This window comes from Tiliqua scincoides, chromosome 6 (genome assembly GCF_035046505.1).
Source record: "Tiliqua scincoides isolate rTilSci1 chromosome 6, rTilSci1.hap2, whole genome shotgun sequence".
NCBI lineage: Eukaryota > Metazoa > Chordata > Lepidosauria > Squamata > Scincidae > Tiliqua > Tiliqua scincoides.
In genome coordinates, this window is record NC_089826.1 from 20,912,224 (window position 1) to 20,930,686 (window position 18,463).

General features: G+C 41.2%; 1 protein-coding gene across 1 annotated transcript in view; it reads right to left on the reverse strand.

Annotated features, from left to right (window-relative positions):
* CENPE (centromere protein E) overlaps positions 1 to 18,463 on the reverse strand; it is a 57,093-nt gene that overhangs the window by 10,085 nt on the left and 28,545 nt on the right. Inside the window, exons 23-33 of the mRNA XM_066632243.1 lie at positions 16,746 to 17,051; positions 15,358 to 15,657; positions 15,075 to 15,233; positions 12,556 to 12,768; positions 11,749 to 12,057; positions 9,454 to 9,756; positions 7,603 to 7,665; positions 6,010 to 6,150; positions 4,161 to 4,373; positions 3,272 to 3,481; positions 455 to 661 (exon numbers count right to left, since the gene is read on the reverse strand). Of these exons, the coding sequence (XP_066488340.1) occupies positions 455 to 661; positions 3,272 to 3,481; positions 4,161 to 4,373; positions 6,010 to 6,150; positions 7,603 to 7,665; positions 9,454 to 9,756; positions 11,749 to 12,057; positions 12,556 to 12,768; positions 15,075 to 15,233; positions 15,358 to 15,657; positions 16,746 to 17,051 (2,424 nt within the window). The remainder of the gene's footprint in view (positions 1 to 454; positions 662 to 3,271; positions 3,482 to 4,160; positions 4,374 to 6,009; positions 6,151 to 7,602; positions 7,666 to 9,453; positions 9,757 to 11,748; positions 12,058 to 12,555; positions 12,769 to 15,074; positions 15,234 to 15,357; positions 15,658 to 16,745; positions 17,052 to 18,463) is intronic.

The following is an 18,463-nucleotide window of genomic DNA, read 5'->3' on the forward strand; positions in this document are numbered from 1 at the left end:
TTAAGAAGCTAATGGATAGAAATCAGATCCTGTTCTCATATCGAAATTCATTAACTGCAAATGACAGAAGAGAAAGTACGCAAATCTTGATCATATTTCAAGATTTGGGAAAGCCCAATTTTCATGTGGGCTGCCATTTCAGTTGTAACAGCTCAGCAGCTAAGAGCCTGAGGACCGGATAAAAAGCTTCCGGGGGCCGCATCTGGCCCCCGGGCCTTATGTTTGACACCCCTGCTTTAGAACATTATTGTAAATCAAGATAGCACTTAAGACAAGAAAAGAAAACTGACAAGTTGGCAGGGAAACTCACTTTGTGACCAAAGTTGTTTTAAATTGTTAGCTCATGCCATGTTTAATTATCAGTTCAAGTATATATGAACATAGTTTTTCTTTCTAACAAACAGGAACACATACAACTGTAAAAATCATTGTGTATCAGAACTGTATTTTGTACCTGAGCTTTAGGCTTCAAGAGGTGACCCAAAGGCCAAAGCCTTTCATTATCTTGTTTTATTCCTGCCTCAATGTCTTGCACATCAAAACGAACTGAACAGCGATCCAAATACTGATTTGCCTCTTTACTGCCCTTTTCCATTTGTTGTATCTTTGCTTCTATACTCTGAAATTCTTCCTCAGTTTCTGCCACATCTTTCAGAATTTGCTGCATCAAAAGATATACTTCCAGAAATTAGTATCCGGAGCTAGTTTAACACTTACTCTGCACTGTGTATCCTTTGCATGCAGTACAGAATTGGGCGTGAACAAAGCACTTTTTGGGGGGCGGGGAGAAAGAAAAGAAATCCAAGTCAGGTTCTTAGCATTTGTCTTTAGAAAAGGATTTGAAAAACAGGAATTTTTAAAACACACTTATGAAAAGTTCTAATACATGCTACTTCCAGGGAAAATTGGCCTGGCCTAATTGTGCTCTATCCCAAAAATTCCAATCCTTTTGGGGGTGCAGCTGGACGAAATTAGAAGTGTGGACACGGAAAGAATTCGACAGGATGAAAAGGAGGTGCTGATGGAGATAAAGATAGACAAGATGGACAGAGTAACATGGGTACACAAAATACAAAATTTGCTGGAACAAAAAGGAGAAAATACATCCCAGTTAACTGGAAGAATGAACACATCCTATACAAGAAAGTGTGGATCTATTAAATTCTGTTATAGAGATTCGCAAGACAAATTTTTCTATGGCTGTGCTTCGCAAGACGAATTTTTAAAATTAAAAAGTTGAAGTTTTGTGCTTGAAATTTTGGAAATCCTCTGTACAGTATGTATGCCTTTAAAGAACACTTAACACTTTGTAAACCAAATTTGACTTTGTTCTGACTCTTTTTGCCCATAGGAACGCATTAATTAAATTTCAATGCATTCCTATGGGAAACCGCGCTTCGCAAGATGAAATTTTCGCAATATGAAACGACTTGCGGAACGAATTAATTTCGTTGCACCACTGTATTAAAAAATAGCTGGAAATGTAAATGTGTGGAGGAATTGTTTTATATGTGGCTATTATGTCAAAGAAAAAAAGGAAAAAATTTAACTAGATTTAGTAAAGAACATGTTATAAGATTGTTGGTTCCATCATAGTTTGGAAATCAGATTATTTTTGTTTAATATTAATGAGTAATTGAACTAGTTGAGGATTGATAGAAAGTGAATATTTAGAAAATATATTATAGGGAATTTGGAAGAATTTAATATATATGATATAAGAAATGCATAAATGATTATAAGTCAGAAGCAGATGGAAGAATTGTTCTATATGTGGTAACTATTTTCAAAAAATGTAATTAGAATGGAGAATAGTAAAGGATTATAAGAGCTGTTGATTTTGTCATATCTTGGTAACTAGATTATTTTTGCTTTAATATTAATGAGCAATTGAAATTAGTTTATGCTTGATAGAAAGTGAGTATTTAGAAAATATAGTATAGGGCATTAGGAAGAACCTATTGTATATGATATAAATAAATGGATAAATCAATGACGTAGAAGTAGATTAGGAGGTATAGTATGATTAATTAGTAATGGTATATGGTATTTAGCACTCCTAAATGTGTGTTATATGTTTGTATTATTTGTATTGTGTGATGTCTGTGTCAATTAAAAAATTATTAAAAAAGGAAACCAGAAGTGATGTTTTTATGCCTTTTAAGGCATTCCAAAGCCCAGCGAGAGCTTTCCCGGGCTTCAGAATGCCTTAAAAGGCATAAAAACATCACTTCCGGTTTCTTGAAGGAAACTGGAAGTAGAAACTTTTTTTTGCGTAATGACCATTCTGAAGCATGCAGAGGCCATGGGGTGGATGTGTGTGGCCTATGCAGTCTTCAGAAAGTTCCCCCAAGATTGAAGTGCAGTTCCAGCAGCTTTTGGAGGGTTCAGGTTGGGCCAAGTCTGGCTCAACGAGGGTTCAAGGACCTATGTTGAGCCAGATCTGCAGATAGATAATCCATGGTTATGGAGGCTACATTGAAAATTTCCAAACAAAAAACAAATGTTTTTAAATGCTACCTGCAGTTTTCAAAAGTAGTTCGCACATATGATGTTTAACTAGCACACTCACATTCACATACATACACCCAGACCTGAAGTTTCTTTGGGTGTTTGTAATTAGAAACATGATGCTTTGGATCTCAGTCGTATAGCCCAATCCTATGTACAGTGATGCCTCGCAAGATGAAATTAATTTGTTCCATGAGCTGTTTCGTATTGCGAAGTGCGATTTAAAACAAACCAAAACAAAAAAAATGCAAAAAAATTTGTCTTGCGAAGCACGGCCATAGAAAAATTTGTCTTGCGAGTCACAAAAAAAATCACAACGCTTTTGTCTTGCAAGTTTTTCGTTGCACGAGGCATTCGTCTTGTGAGGCATCACTGTATATTTACTCGGAATCGAGCTCTGCTTTGGGAAATGGGGCTTAGTTCCAAGGAACTGTGCGCAAAGTAAAACACATAGGTAGCTGCCTTCTACTAAGTCAGATCATTGATCCATCTAGCTCAGCACTGTTGACAGAAGCTTCTCAGAATTTCAAACAGTGGTCTTTCCCAGCACTAACTGAAGATGTTAGGAGTTTGACCTCAGAACTTCAATGCACAAAGCAGGCGCCTTACCAATGAGTTATGGCTCTACACAAGGGCAGCCTTGGCACTTATTTTTACTTTGATTATACCAAATATGTTAAGTGTTCCTTCATGTTAATAAATGACATGGAAAGACAGTTACTTCTGTTCTAAGGCTATTAGAAATAATTTTACATTTCACCTCTGTGTAGAAATCCAAGTTCTGGCTCAGTTCAAAGATACTGAGCTGTTCAGAAAAAGCTCCATGTTGTTCCAAACAAGGTTTTTTGAGATGCTGGATCTGAGTCAGTAGTTCATATTGTTTTCTCTTCTCCTCAAGAAGCCCCTCTGTGTACTTGCTGATGTTAGCATAGTATTCACCCTTCTTCTTGCACAGGCAGCTGAAATGGTACTGTAGATAAGAAAAGGTCACTCATGAATACCAATACCATAACCAGGCACACTCTTGCAGTATCATAATGCATTTGTGATATCAAGAATATTTGAACTCTGTAGTGAGAAACGTAAGAAATCAGCCTTGTGTTTGATGGAATCTTATCCTTTATCAGCTTAGTGGGAAAACAATTTGAACAGGTTTCTAGTATCTAGAAAAGATCTAGTAGATCTTTATCCACTTCAGTCTCAAGGGGGAAAAAAGGACCCATCAAAACTAGCTTGATTGCCTTGAGTTAGACTTTGGTCCATCTAACAGTACTGTCTGCACTAGCTGGTAGTGACTGTCTGGATTCCAGAGATCAGTCTTTCCCAGCTGTACGCAGAGTACCTAGGACCTTCTGCATGCAAACCATGTGCTCCATCACTGAGACACAACTCTCTCCCCCCCCTTTTATTAAGGAGACATTGATATACTGGCTGAAAAAAGAGGATAGGCAAGAAATGTAGTTGCTTAACATTTCAAGGGAAGCACTTCATTACTATATGTATGGCACTTGTATACAGCACAAAATAATGTGGTGGTGGAGAGAAACAGTATAAATCTTTTACCTTCCCACCCAGCAAAAGATTTTGGAAACATTTCATATTAGCAATTGTATAGGTATTGTGACATCTCTCTCTCTCGCACACAGTACCTGAAGTTTGTTGAGCAAGCTATGGAGAGTGTTACTTAAGAGTTCATGTTCCCTTTGAAGCCTTTTGATGTTTTTTGATTGCTCAGGGGAAAGATCGACAAGTCCTTTGGCTATAGCTGCTTTTTGACTGTTAAGGTCACTTTTTAAATTAAGAGACACTATTCTGAGATGTTCAGACCTCTTTTCCAGTGCGAAAAATTTCTCTAGAGTTTCCTGAAATAAGGGAAGCAGATTCTGATTCAGTTGCAATTATGGGTCCCAATGTGCTTATAAGTATTTTACAGGCAAGGAGTCTGTTACAGAATGAAACTTCCATTTTCCCAAACCACTATTCATTTATACAAGCATCTAAAATACATAAGATGCTATATAAGAATAAAAACAGTCACTAGCCCATGTTCAAAAATCTACATTGCTGACATCCTATAATTACCTTGTTCCAAACATTGCTAAGAGATTTAAACTAATATCTTGCCATATAACTAAGCAAATGCAAATGACTTTTCAGACAAGTCTTTAAGGAATTAATGGACTAACTACAGTTCTGTAACACAGCTTAAGACCTGATATATCCAATTACAGACAAGCTAAAAACATTTGTGGCCTTTATGCTGGAAAAGTTCTTTCCTGTGGGCAGATTTTAAAAATCTCCTTTAGTGCACCTAGAGCAGGGGTGTCCAAACATTTTGGCAGGAGGGCCACATCATCTCTCTGACACTGTGTCAGGGGCCGGGAAAGAAAGAATTAATTTACAATTTAATATTTGAATAAATTTACATCAATAAATATATTAGAGACGGCACTTATATGAATGAATGAAGGTCTTGGAATAGCTCAAGGCCTATAAAAGGCCTTGCACAAAGCAAGGCCAGCCTTTCCTTCACTACCACTGCTGCATCACAGATATGAATCAGCAAGTAGTGGAGGGAGCCCTTGTCCCACAGCTCAGACGAGTTCAACCTCTCAACAGTTGTCCTCATGCTGAGAGCAGTTGTTTTGGGCCAGCACAGGCTACAGCAAGTCTCTGGAGGGCCATAGGCTCATTGGAGACTGGGGGCTCCCTGAGGGCCTGATTGGGAGCCTCTGAGGGCCACAAGTGGCCCCCGGGCCAGGGTTTGGGCACCCCTGACCTAGAGTACAATCTAGCCAGAGTTCTTAAGTCCCATTGATTTAAGTGGAAGAGGCTTAGGCATGTGCTCAAATCCATTAAAAAAAGATTGAAATGGACTTAAGTGTGGCTATAATGTTTAGACTTTTAATACTGAAGAACAAATCAAACCACAGTCTAGATCAGCCATTTTCCACCTCTTTCATGTCATGGCACACTGACAAGGCACTAAAATGTCAAGGTACACCATCAGGCAATTGACAAGTGACAAGGCACACCATGCTGCCAAATGGGGGCTCACTTCCCCATTGACCCTACTAATAAATAATCTTCCCCCAAATTCCTGTGGCTCACTTGCGGCACACCAGTGTGCCACAGCACAGTGGTTGAAAATGGCTGGTCTAGATAATGTGATTTTGGATAAGATCACAATGGACAAATAACCAAGCCTGTCACAGGATGAATTTGTAGGGCAAAAATGAATGCTACTCTTTGGAAAGTGTAAAAGCCTTTCTACTAGCTAAAGAGTACCTTTGGGCTCTGACAATATATTTTTTTTTAAGACAGCTGCAAATTAGGCAAAGGAAGGAAATTAAAAGCATTATGATGCCTCACAAGTGAAATCTGATCAGTGTGGCATGCTAAAAAAGAATAGTTTATAAGAATCAGAGATGGTAATATCTCATAAAAACATATTTGTAATACTACACGAACATAGCTTATTTCTGCAATGCTATTTACCATTATATTTAACACTTTGCCATCCAAGCATTTCATATGTTCTTGTTCTCTCCTCTCTGGAGATTTTTCTCTGGCAGCTTGATTTAGTTGCTCTTTCAATTCTGCTAAAGCACACTCTAATTCAGCATTTGTTTGAGAAAACTGAAAAAAGGAAAGAATACGCATCAAGAACAATGTTGACAACATATTAAGCCCTTAGAATAATCAGGTCTTACAATATTGAAGAAGTATTTTTGCAGCTTGATCTTGCATTGGCCTCAGATGCAACATTGTCAAAGTCATACACTTCTGTGAATGAAAGCCTAAGCACACGTCAGACTCTCCAGAATTTGGCTTACAATGTCGATACAGATGCCTCCAGAGTGGCAAAAATGATAGGAGAATTCAGGGTTATGTTGGAAGTGTTCAAACCACCAATATATGCTTGTTCAATCCAGGTTGGAACACACAAAACCAGGAGTACAGTTTTGAGAGAGTTGAGCAAAGAGTAATTCTTTTGGGGGCTTTTCCTACCTCCAGATGGAGGCAGTTGCAATTCTAATTGCATAAGCTGACTTGTTACAAATGAATAGCTTTTGCTTTAAATTTTTTCTCCAAAAATGAAATGCACATTCAACTACCCTGAAATGGTAAGGAGAGGGAAACTTCCATATTAAAATTGGTTGCCTTGATCTCTTCATTCCACAGTTCAGATTCTCCCACTTTACAAGGCAACAGTATACAGAAACTGCCAAAATAAACCAAATTCAGTATCAACCAATAGAAATTGTTTAGATCAGTGTTCTTCATCCTGTAGGTTGTGGCCCTAAGAGGGTTGCAAAGCCTAATTTGGGGGCTGTGGCAACCTTTCAAAGCCTGCCTATCACAGGAACAAAAATGGCTCAAACTTCACTCTTATATATTTTATATGATTATCAAATCCATGACAGGGGCAGGGGGTGGGTGGATTGGATCCCAGGACAGAGGTGAGATTGGCGATTGGTTCCCAGTCTCATACTTTATTTACTGGGGTCATGGTGTGAAAGAGGTTGAAGACCACTGATCTAAATGACAAACTGAAGGCACTCAAATACCATCTTCACCTCCATTCTACTTCTTACTTCAGTAGTACCTCAAGGATTTAAAAAGAAAGGAGAGATTCCATCAGATTTAGTATCTCTCTCTATTTATGCAGTTTTAAAATCAGTGGTGTCTTCAAAAGGCTTCTAAAACCAAGGTCTCAATTTGCCTTGGTCTCACTCCAACACTAGCAGAATATCAGGATAGCTTCCCTCCGAAATGAGTTGGGTTGAAATGGTTTTTTTCCACTACAGAAACAAGTTCTGTTGGATGAAGAGAACCTTTGAATCCAACCCAAAAATACACATTTAAATGCATTGAAGGCCCAGCTTTGCAACATGCTTAGCCTCTTTCCTGAAATATGATACTTTGCAAAAATTCCTAAGGAACATGTTGACTACATGAAGCATTTCAGTAAAGTCAGACTGGGCAATCTTTCAGCAGGTGCTGAAACTAGACATCTGGCACTGAAAGATCTGATGCAAGAAGGGCAATGCATCTTTGGACTTCAATGTGCTGGGAAACTTCCCAAACCTTCTCGGTATTTTCACTCAAGTTCTTCTGAAGTTGGTCGTATTCTTCAGTCAATTTTTTTAACTGAGAAGACAAAAAAGTATAGCAGGACACAAGCGTCACTAAGTCTTCCCAAATGCGTATGATCAGACTTTATTCTGGTAGTCTTCATCAATAAAAGGTAGTGCCCCTTCTCCCACTTAAAAAGCTATTTTAAAAGTGTTTAACTTGTACAGAATCATCGTTCCACTTTCACTAGACAAAAATGAGATGCATAAAATAAGTTGAAGGGCTGAATCTTTTTGTGAAGAGGGAGCATAAAGGCAACTTTTTAGGCATGAGAGTAATTCATAAGTTAAAACTCATTTCCCATCACCTTTAAATAGTGATAAAGCAGATTGTATGTGTCCATCATGCCTGGTTAAAGAAAGTTCATTTTGTCTGAAATTTCAAGTTTCTAGACTGCAATGAGTACGTTTCTCTTTATCCAGTGTCCTACCCAATTCCCTCATCTTGTTAAACCAAGATTGGAATTGCTACCACAAGCAGAAAAAAGTGGAACATTGTAGGTAAATGTTCAGGTCTTTTAATTGACCTCAAGTGAGACATGATATTCTCCTGTATCCCATGGAAACAATCCAAAAAGATAACTCCCTCCCCCCCACATGGCTACAGACTTGAAGATGTACAACCTAGGCATTCTCTGAGCAAAAGCACTTACCGGTAAGCCTTCGGTACCAGCTTTCCCTGCTTTTTAATCACAGTATACTGTGGCATAGAGGCATAGTTCAGTTTAGTTCAGTGGTTCTCAAAGTCCTACTTAGACTATGGGACCACAGGTAAGTATTTACGGGGATGGGGCCTGGGCAGGGGAGTCCTGACTGTGCACACTGATGTCCACAATGCAGGGACCCTGGGGCTTTTCTGGTTGTGCTGACATCAGGGAGGGTCTGGGAGGCCCAAGTCCTCTCTATGGGCCTCCTGGACCCTCCCTGAGGCCAGCGCAACCCCCCAGGTAAGAAGAAAACTGAATTCCTCTGGCACGGCAATAGCTCCTATACTATCGGGACACCCATTACTGGGCCACTCTCCTTAAGGGGGAATGGCCCAGTTTTGGTTCCCTATAGTGGGTCGCAACCCACCACATTGGGAACCACTGGTTTAGTTAGCAGAGATGCGTAACAAGAATCGCATAAGCAGGAGCCTTCTCTAAAAACAAAAGTTTACTAGGAGTGTGCTTCTGTTTAGGATTAGAGAACCACAATGCAAAAGCTATATATGCTCATGAGCAAAACAGCAAATGAACACATGCCTCCTGGTCCTAAACTCATACATACTCTTGAAACACCTAAAGTAGCAGCCGAAATTTACATTCTAAAGAAGGTAAATGTGCAAGGTTTGTATAGGGTAAGTAATTATCAGAAAAACCAGTATGGAGAAAGAATCATGGTATTAAAGTAAAAAAGAAGAAGGAATGCAACAAAGAGCTTGGAGCAAAATTTGCAGAAAGAGGTCCACATTCAACTTTCTAATGTTAAAGATATAACAAATTTTGAAAATACGAAAGAAAAATACAGGTTGAGACTACTTATCAGCGCATTTTCCATTCACAGATCTGGTTCAGTGTGAGGCTTCCGGACCTGTGTTAAGCCAGACTTGGCTCAACTTGAACCCTCTGGAGGCAACCAGAGCTCTGCTGTGTTTAAAGGGGCTGAAACTGCAGATTTCATTAGCTGTGGGGGAGTCAGAGAATGGATCCCTTGCGGATACCAGGGTCCAGCAGCAGAGAGACACATCCCTAGCCAGCACTACTTCTCCTGCCTTTCTCAAATAAGGTTTGTTTAAGAGAAATTATAGCTCATTCCTGTTTACCTTGCAGGTGGCCTCTTCCAGTTGTTTGCTGAGCGCCTCTCTCTCTGTTTGGAGAGAGTCCTGCTGCTGATTCAAATCATCCCTTTCCTGGGTTAAAGATTTCCTTTCTTCTTCACTGCTATGAAGTCTCTGAGCCATTTCCAACTTTGCTAGCTTTTCAGCCTCAAGCTCAGATTCTCGCACCTTTAATTGCTCTTCCAGGTGTTCCATTTCCTTTTGCTTCTGTTGGACTTTGCAAAGCTGTTCCTTCATTCTGTGCAACTCTTGCTTTTTCTCCTGCAGCTCTTGCATCTTGAGAGACAACTTTAATGTGGACAAAGGAAATGTGGACCATTAGGAAGCAACTGCAGAATTATATGGCTATCCAAGGTCAATCCTATTTCTTTAATTAACTACCCACTCAGGACCAGTTCAGGCAATGCAGAGATTCTGATTGGAATGACTATCACAGTCTTGTGTGTTTCACTGGCTTAACACCTCCACCAAGTCAGAGAGACATGACTCAAGGCTCTGGTTCACTTTGGTAGTATGACTGAGTAGCCCAGGCCAGACTTTGAAGAATCAGTTCCTTTGTACTCACACAGAAACAAGCATGTAAAACAAGCTTGGTATTTGAAAGGCATTCATTATTTTAGAGAATACATATCCATACAGTACAAAAACAATAAAGTTACGCTCTAAAACCTGTTTATTCCTGACACTCACTTGGACATAGGCAAAGGGCAAGTCTTCCATCTGCTGTACCAGCAGAGATACCAACAGACGTCTGTGATCGAAAGGTAAGGAGAAGCTTCTGTCACCCTTGCAACAGGCTTTTTTATACCTTGAAGGAAACTGTTGGTGGCCAACCAGAGGCTTGGGCTAGCAGAAGCTTCTGGAAGATCACCTCACTGTCTAATGCAATGCTGGGCAATCACGAATATCCCCTCCCAAATGGAGATTCTCAGCTGCATCTTGTTAGACCAATGAGAGACCTTGGTACAAGCATGGCAAACTCTTATCATGCCTTTGAGCTTGGACATTGCAAGGAGGAACAATAAGATGCTGTTTTCAATCTCATAACAAGAAAAGTTTCACACAGCTGCTTCAATAATTGCTTCTAGCCTACAATTTGATTTTACCATTGTCTGATTCTACCAGTAATTTTACCATATCTATCACAATGACAACATCTCAAACTCTCAGGGTTCCCTGTTCAAGCAAGAGGAAACCTCCGAGGGGGAGAGAACACATGAACCAGTTTATGGAAGCCTGCTCCTGCTGGCACCCCAAGTAGAAATTTATAGATAGCTAAATTTCCCCCCCAAGTTTAGCTAAAGACTATGGCGAGTAGCTCAGTGTTTTTTCTGTTTGCCAGCTTGCCTGTACTTCAGTTTTTTTCTAGAATTTGAACTTGGAAGATCTGAGGTGGGAGTGTGTTAGTTCCTCAGTAACTGAGAAAATGCTGAACTTAACATGGGAGTTCATTCTCTTTGGTGGATGGAAAGTATTCCTGGAGTGTATGCCTCCCACTAGCTCAAGAACAAAGCTAGCAAACTATCATGTCTCCTGCATTAAGGACACCCCCCCATCCCTTTTTTTGGTTAAGGGGCTGAAGAGAACCCTTTGACATTTATTTAGAGCAGTGATTTTCAACCTTTTTCATCTCATGGCACACTGACAAGGCACTAAAATGGGACACCTAGCACACCACTAGGTTTTTGACAATTGACAAGGCACACCATGCTGTCGGTGGGGAGTTCAAATCTCCCATTGGCCCTATTAATAAATGACCTTCCCCCAGATTCCTGTGTCACACCTGTGGACCACTCGCAGCACACCAGTGTGCCATGGCACAATGGTTAAAAACAGCTGATTTAGAGCCTTCCAGTTTGGGGCTATGTTTATAAAGAACAATCTAACATTCAACTCTCAAAAAGGGACTATACAACTTTCCCATTCCTCCCTCTCTAGCTAACTAAACTTGGCACGGGAAAGAAACTGTTCAGGAGACTGAAGCCTAGGTCGGTTGCAAAGTCCTGAGCACTGTAGGAACCCTGTCGTTGCAAACTGGTAGGACCAGGCCTCTGGGTAGCAGTGGTGCATTGGGGAAGATCCTTCTGCTTTTAAGGGATATGACTATTTGCATAGCTATGCCTACACAGTGCCCACACTCTGCCATGCAGAGGTCAACTGAAGAAGAGTTCTGAACATCTCAACTCTTCCTGTGCTTCCAGGTTCTTCTGCCAAGACAGACAAAGCTTATCTATGATAAACTCATTATGAACACAACGTTACCATTGAATCGTACTTTACCATTGATTGAGCTGCTAGTATCTCTTCTTTGACTTCATCCCTCTCTGTCCGGAGAACAGACCTGCTGTGCCTCAGTTCATCTCTTTCCTGAACTAGAGCTCTCATTGTCTCTTCATTTTCACAAAGCTTCTGAGACAGTAACACCTTGTCTCTTGTCTCTGCTTCCATTATAGACTCACTGGCTTTGAGTTGTTCTCTCAGTTGTTCCATTTCACTCAGTTTATCCAAAGCTTGGCAGAGCTGTTCTTTCATTCCAAGCTCATTCTCTTCTGCATTCTTTGCCTGAAGTTCCTGAACCAGGGTAGCTAACTTTTTCAAAAAAGGGAAATGGACATAAGACGACAATATTGAACTTTGCACTGCAAGTCCAATTTTCTACTTAATTCTGAGAAGATTACAGGATTTTTAGCATACTGTCCAGTCTCTGAATTCAATTAAAGTTAACAAAAAAACCTGCTTTTGTTCTAAAAACAGCTTGTTAGAACCAAGGCTAAAGGACAACTGCCTAGAATTTGCATTTTAAATACAAAGCATTAACTTCAGTGAAATTCAGCACACATCTCCTACATTGCAAGATTCAAAGTCTACCAACAACAGGCACCCCGAATACCTCATCCAGTGTGGAAAGTGTCTCATGTGTAGTTCTTTCCAACATCAACATATGTTGATAGGTGGTATAGTGGGGTTGTTACTACAAGCACCACGCAGAAGTTTCAAGTCCACTCCAAAAACAGACTGCACCTTATTTTTACATTCCTGTTAACCAAGAAAGCTAACTCCTCACTGTAATAAAGACAGACTCCTTACCAATGGATGTCTTTCCACACATTGATCCTTGTCTTCCCGCAGAACCTCCAGCTGTTGCTGTAGCTCAGTCTTCTCTTGCTTGAGAGATAAGATTTCTTTCTTCATCAACTGAAATTCATTGCTTTCTTTTGGCATGCTCTCTTTGGCTTCTCTTTTAAGTAACAGATTTTTCTCCAAATTGATCTGTTCCAAGTCTTCAGTTAGCTTCAATATCTGTAAAGGCAATAGGACATTTTTCTACACCAGCCATTTTCAACCACTGTGCCATGGCCACAGGAATTTGGGGGAAGTCGTTTATTAATAGGGCCAATGGGAGATGCGAGCCCCCACTGGCAGCATGGTGTGCCTTGTCAATTGTCAAAAAATGATGGTGTGCCTTGACCATTTTAGTGCCTTGTCAGTGTGCTATGAGATGAAAAAGGTTGAAAATCACTGTTCTATACCATAAGTAGAATCTAGATTTCACCAAGGCAGATGGATGAACCAAGTTCAGAAACAAAGTTTCTCATTTTCTACAGCCCCATTTGTATTATGCTAGATATGCCCAAATGTCTTATTTCCATATGGTTTTTGCTGTACCACTCATTATGCTGTATATCCCACAATATTCACAATTCTCTCCCTCTTCAAATGTTTTATCCTCCCCTGCATAGAGGCACAATGATTTGTGCTCTTCAAGCTGCTGATTTTGGTTTGTTCAGTACAAATCAGGTATTCTCTTGTCCTTGTCAAAGGGTTATGCCAAAAAGTTTTCAAATTTATGTCAATATACTTCAACAGTGAAGGGATTACTGCATAAAGATGGAAGAACGACCTGGAAGGCAGTGTGATATCCAGATACCCGGGACCTTTTACCTGCCCTCTATGATCCTTGCAGTTGGTGTGGTCTTTAATACTATTTCCTTCCTGCCCTTTGTCCACACACTTCTCTTCCTTCCACACCATCAAAGCAGGAGGACGTGTCTGCCAGGCCCCCTCCTCCCACATGCATCCATTCAAGAGGAAGAGCTTTAGAGTTCTCTGTTCCAAAGTAGTAGGAATCTCTGATACATCTGAAGATGTATACAGTATACAACAGTGAGCAAAGTATTTCTTCTGAAACCTTGACCAGTTTCTGCTCCTGTGTATGTGTAATCGATAGCAGCCTAGATAAGCAGCCCCCACTTATTCCAACAAAAGTCTGTCAGTTCCATTGCTCCCTACCTCCAAGCTTAAAAGTCTATGCATAGTTTGCAAGTGGTGATTGGATGTTTGAATGCTTCCCTCTATGAAAGATTAACTGCACTTTAATTTACAGGCAGGTGTTTCCTAGGACTGAGAATTCAGAAAGGGGAGATTTGAATTTATCTGTGAAGACCCCTTCTTGGTGGACTCCATGAAGGGGTCAGTCAGCTGAAGGTGGGTAGCTCTTCTTCCCCAGGCAGGCAGGCCAGGCAAAAGCTTCCTGTGGGAAAGAGCTCCCCCTGGCTTCCCAGACTGACCTTGCCTCATAGGAAGCATGCCGGGCTTCCTAGTAGCTCTGGGCAGCTTCTCGGCCCAGCACCTTCTTTGACCCTCCTGGGTCCCTTTTTTAGGGGATATTTTGCCCCTTCGGGGGGAGTATGCATCTCCCCATCTTTTCTCCTCACAGCGCAGCCTGTCCACGACCTCCTTGGCTCCTAGGCTCACTTTGCTCTGCTACAGCAGGTTGCAGTGGCTATTATGGTTGCCAAGGGAGTGTGCAAGTCTTCTGCACTCCTAACTGCCACCTAGGCCTGAGCTTTCAAAACATTCAGCCCAGAACCTACAGCTTGAAGTGGTACAGCAAGACAGACTCCATCCCTCTTTCCTGCCACCACTGCAGCCATTGCCTTCGCAATGCCTCCCATGTTGTTCTGGGTAAATGCAAGGCTTCCCTAACCCACAGGTTAATCCTGCAGGCACACTTACATACCATGCAAGTGACAGTCTCTTAAAGAGGCTGGGCATTGCTTGCATGATGCAGCAACACACTGTCTATGTGAACTTAATGGCCAACAGCCATTACATATATCTAAACCAGCAAGATAACCAGAGTCAGCAGTACCCAGTTTACTCAGTAGAGCCTACATAAAGGGGTAAGGGGAGGGAAATTAGAATCTTCAAGCCAAGTTACAAAGTGATGCTTATACGTTTGGGAATGCTTGGTTTTAAATTCTGTAAGCTTCCTTTTCAGGACTGGAGAGGTGGGATAAAAATCACTTAAAATACGAAGCTGCCTTATGCCAGGTGAGATCATTGGTCTAGCTAGTCCCAAAAACAACTTCAAAAGCTGCTCTCCAGAGTTCCAGGCAGGGGCCTTACCCAGAGAGTGCATACTTAGTGCGCTACAGGCCCCTTCTTTTTGCCCTTAGATGGTAAATCTTCCTCTTTTCCCCAGTGCATGGGTTTGCCTGGGAATTGAACACAGAAGTTCTCACTCCCAAATCAAAAATCATGCCCCTAGACTGAGAAGTCCAAGCCCATGTTTAACAGAGCTGAGTTTATTACAGACATCTTACCTGTTCCTTCTGCTCATCAATTGAGCACTTGAAAGTTTCTTTAACACTTGAAATATGCAATTCCTTCTCCAAAACAGTTTGTTCCAGTTCTCGGATGCGCTTCTGGGATTGCTTCAGAGAATCATGAGCATTTCTCAGTTCTTCCTGTGCTTCAATGTTCTTTTACATTAAAAAAGAAACAGAAGTAGAGTCAACAGGACATGCAAGACTTCTTGAAGGACTGGCTATGAACTATCCTGCCACTTTCATGCTCTCTAGTTTTACTCTGCCTGGTTCTGCTTACCATGGACACAGTCTCTTGAATATCTTCTTTGATCTGATCTCTCTCACGCTCAAGATCCTCCCGCTCCTGCTGCAGGCCATTTCTTTCTTCTGTCAACGCTCTTATTTGTTCTTCACCATCACGAAGTCTCTGAGCCAGGGCCAGCTTTTCCATCTCCACAGCCTCTGCCTTAGACTGCAGAGCCTTAACTTGGTCGTTGAGTTCCATTTCTCTCAATTTCTGATATGTTTGATCAAGTTGCTCTTTCAACTTCTCTACCTCCTGGTCCTTCTCCTGCAACTCCTTGACCTTGCTGGAAAGCTTTAATTATTTTGGGCAAAGGGCAAATGCATTCATCATTACTTTAAAAGGCAAACAAATCTGAAATTATTTCATTGTGTTTTTGTTGGAGTTCTAGAAATGAATTACTTGCAATCAGAAGAGTTCCATTTTCTTATAGCAAGCCTTTGTTACTAGACTACTTGCAGACACCTTTCCTAAGTTATAGCCTGAAACATATTGTCATTTTCAGTTAGGCACCCCAATATATTGTAAGAAGAACTGATCTACATTTATATTCTATTGAGAAATTGTAGGGGGGAAAAATCAGATCTACCCCATTAATGCAACTCCGAGCCAAACACCTGCACCAGAAACTTATTGTGTTGTTTTCCTGCAACTGAGCTTTAAAAAAAAAAAAGCAGCAATTGTGGAGCAACTGGCAGAACTCAATATTATGGCTATTGTGACTCATCGTCAAGCTATATGCAGCTCAGAAGTTGTGTGGACATAGTACAATTCAACATCTGTTTTTATTCAAGAACTTTTGATATAAAAAGTGGTAGACACACAGCTGGCAATTCATCTAGTAAAATATTTTTATTCTGTCACTCCCAAAATACCCAACCTAAAATGAACACATAACATAGACCCAAAACAGGCACCAGATAACCTAGCCAATGAGAAGGAAGCTTCATTATTCACACCAAAGGCGTGTTAAAAAACAAAAACTGCTTGAGGGCCAAATGCAGGCCTCTCAGGGTAGGAATCACAGTCTCCTAGCACTCTAGAATCTTCCCCCAGGTAATGAAGACTAACCAGTAGTTTCTTGATGCCTTTTGAGTCCTCAGTAATCCAGACACAAGCACTTGCCACAGGTGTCAAAATTCACCAACCACTTGACAGGCTAAGAACATGCAGCTTTCCCCACTATTAAGATATTGTATAAACAGCACAGCAAGTGATGGCTCATGCAATAATACAAGAAGCATGTATTCAGAAAATATCACAAAAATGTCAGCTCTACTGCTACTGGAGCAAAACTGTCAGCCAATTCACTGCTGAGAATGTGCCTTCTAGAGACTCAATATCACCAGCTGCTGTGCTAAAAATGGCCAGGAGGGACTCACCTCTTGTGTTATATCACTAATGGTAGCGTTTAGTTTGATGTTTTCATCAGAAAGACAAGCCACTTGGCCTTTCATCTGTTGATTTTCTTCTGATACAACTGAAAATTTCTGCTCCAGTTCCTCAAACTGACATGTCACTTCTTGCAAAGTGGCATCATTCTGTTTCATTGCTTCAGTATTTGCAATATCCTCTTTTGATTTTAATACTTCAATCATTTCATGGAGCATCTTATCCTCAGATACTTGAGAAAGCAAGGTCTCTCTTTTGGATGTTAGAGCAGCGATCACCTCAGATTTTTCAAGAATCTGTTAAGTGGAATGATAAGCACATATTCTAATCAAAGCATAAACACAGCCATGAGGGGTAGCAATGTCTCAATCAAATGTTCTTAATAAAATTCACTTTACCCTCTAAATCAGGGGTGCCCAAACCCCGGCCCGGGGACCACTTGCCGCCCTCAGTGGCTCCCAATCAGGCCCTCGGGGAGCCCTCAGTCTTCAATGAGACTCTGGCCCTCCAGAGACTTGCTGGAGCCCATGCTGGCTCGGCGCAACTGCTCTCAGTGTGAGGACGACTTTCACGTAAGCAGTGGGATGAGGGCTCCCTCCATCGCATGTTTTCATGTCTGTGATGCAGCAGCGGGAGTGAAGGCTGGCCTTGCTTTGTGCAAGGCCTTTTACAGGCCTTGAGCCACTGCAAGGCCTTCATTCATTCCTATGTTCCATCTCTAATATATTCATTTATGCAAATTTATGTAAATTCATTCAAATTTGAAATGTAAATTAATTCTTTGTTTCCTCCGCCCCGGCACAGTGTCAGAGAGATGATATGGCCCTCCTGCCAAAAAGTTTGGACACTCCTGCTCTAAACAGTCTTGTGAAGTAGATCAGATGCAGGGCTGGGGTGGGGAGCGGAGCAGCGGGCTCAGCTAACAGTACAGTCAAGTAGGGATTTGAATCCCAGTTTTCCAAGTCCACCACTCTTTCCACTGCCTGACAATCTCTACCCATCTAACACTTTCATCCCCCCTCCCCTGGCTGAACTTCTTTTCTCCTTTCTTTGGGAGATTTGATCACCTAAATCCCTCCTCTGCACAGCAAATACCAAAGCATATATGAAGCAGGGCTCACTTGGTGCACTATATACTGAAACATTGCAGTACAGGTTGAGACTCATTCATGTGGGTTCCCTTCCAAGCACTCACGGCAAATCAATTTAAAGAACAAAGTTTCTTTGCTCCAGTGGTTTAAAAACAGCCTTGCTGACCTTTTGACTCTAAGATGACAGTCACGAAGAAGACAATCAGTCCTCCTCCAAGAGCTTACAGAGAGCTCGAGAGCTTACACTCAGCCCCTCCCTTCACCAATGCAAAGTGATCAACTTTTTTTTTCCTGCTCAGGGGGAAGGGAGGGGTCCGAGAGAGAAGGATTTATGGATTGTCAGCAAGCTGCCCCCCCCCTCATTAAGGAGGCCATTGTTAAAGGACTGTTCAGTTTTCTAAACTGATTTTAAAGAGATGCATTTTTCCCGTTCTCCAGGGATAAGCACATCCCCTCTCATTTGCAGTGGCCATTCCTGTAGAGTCAAATCCGTCTATAAATAGGCTGGACCTGTATAGTAAAATTTCAAGAGTTCTTAGAGAATGCAAGTTCTGTTAAATGATCAGGAAAGAACTGTCGTGCTGCCTACACTAGTGCTACACAAAGTGTAGCCTGCA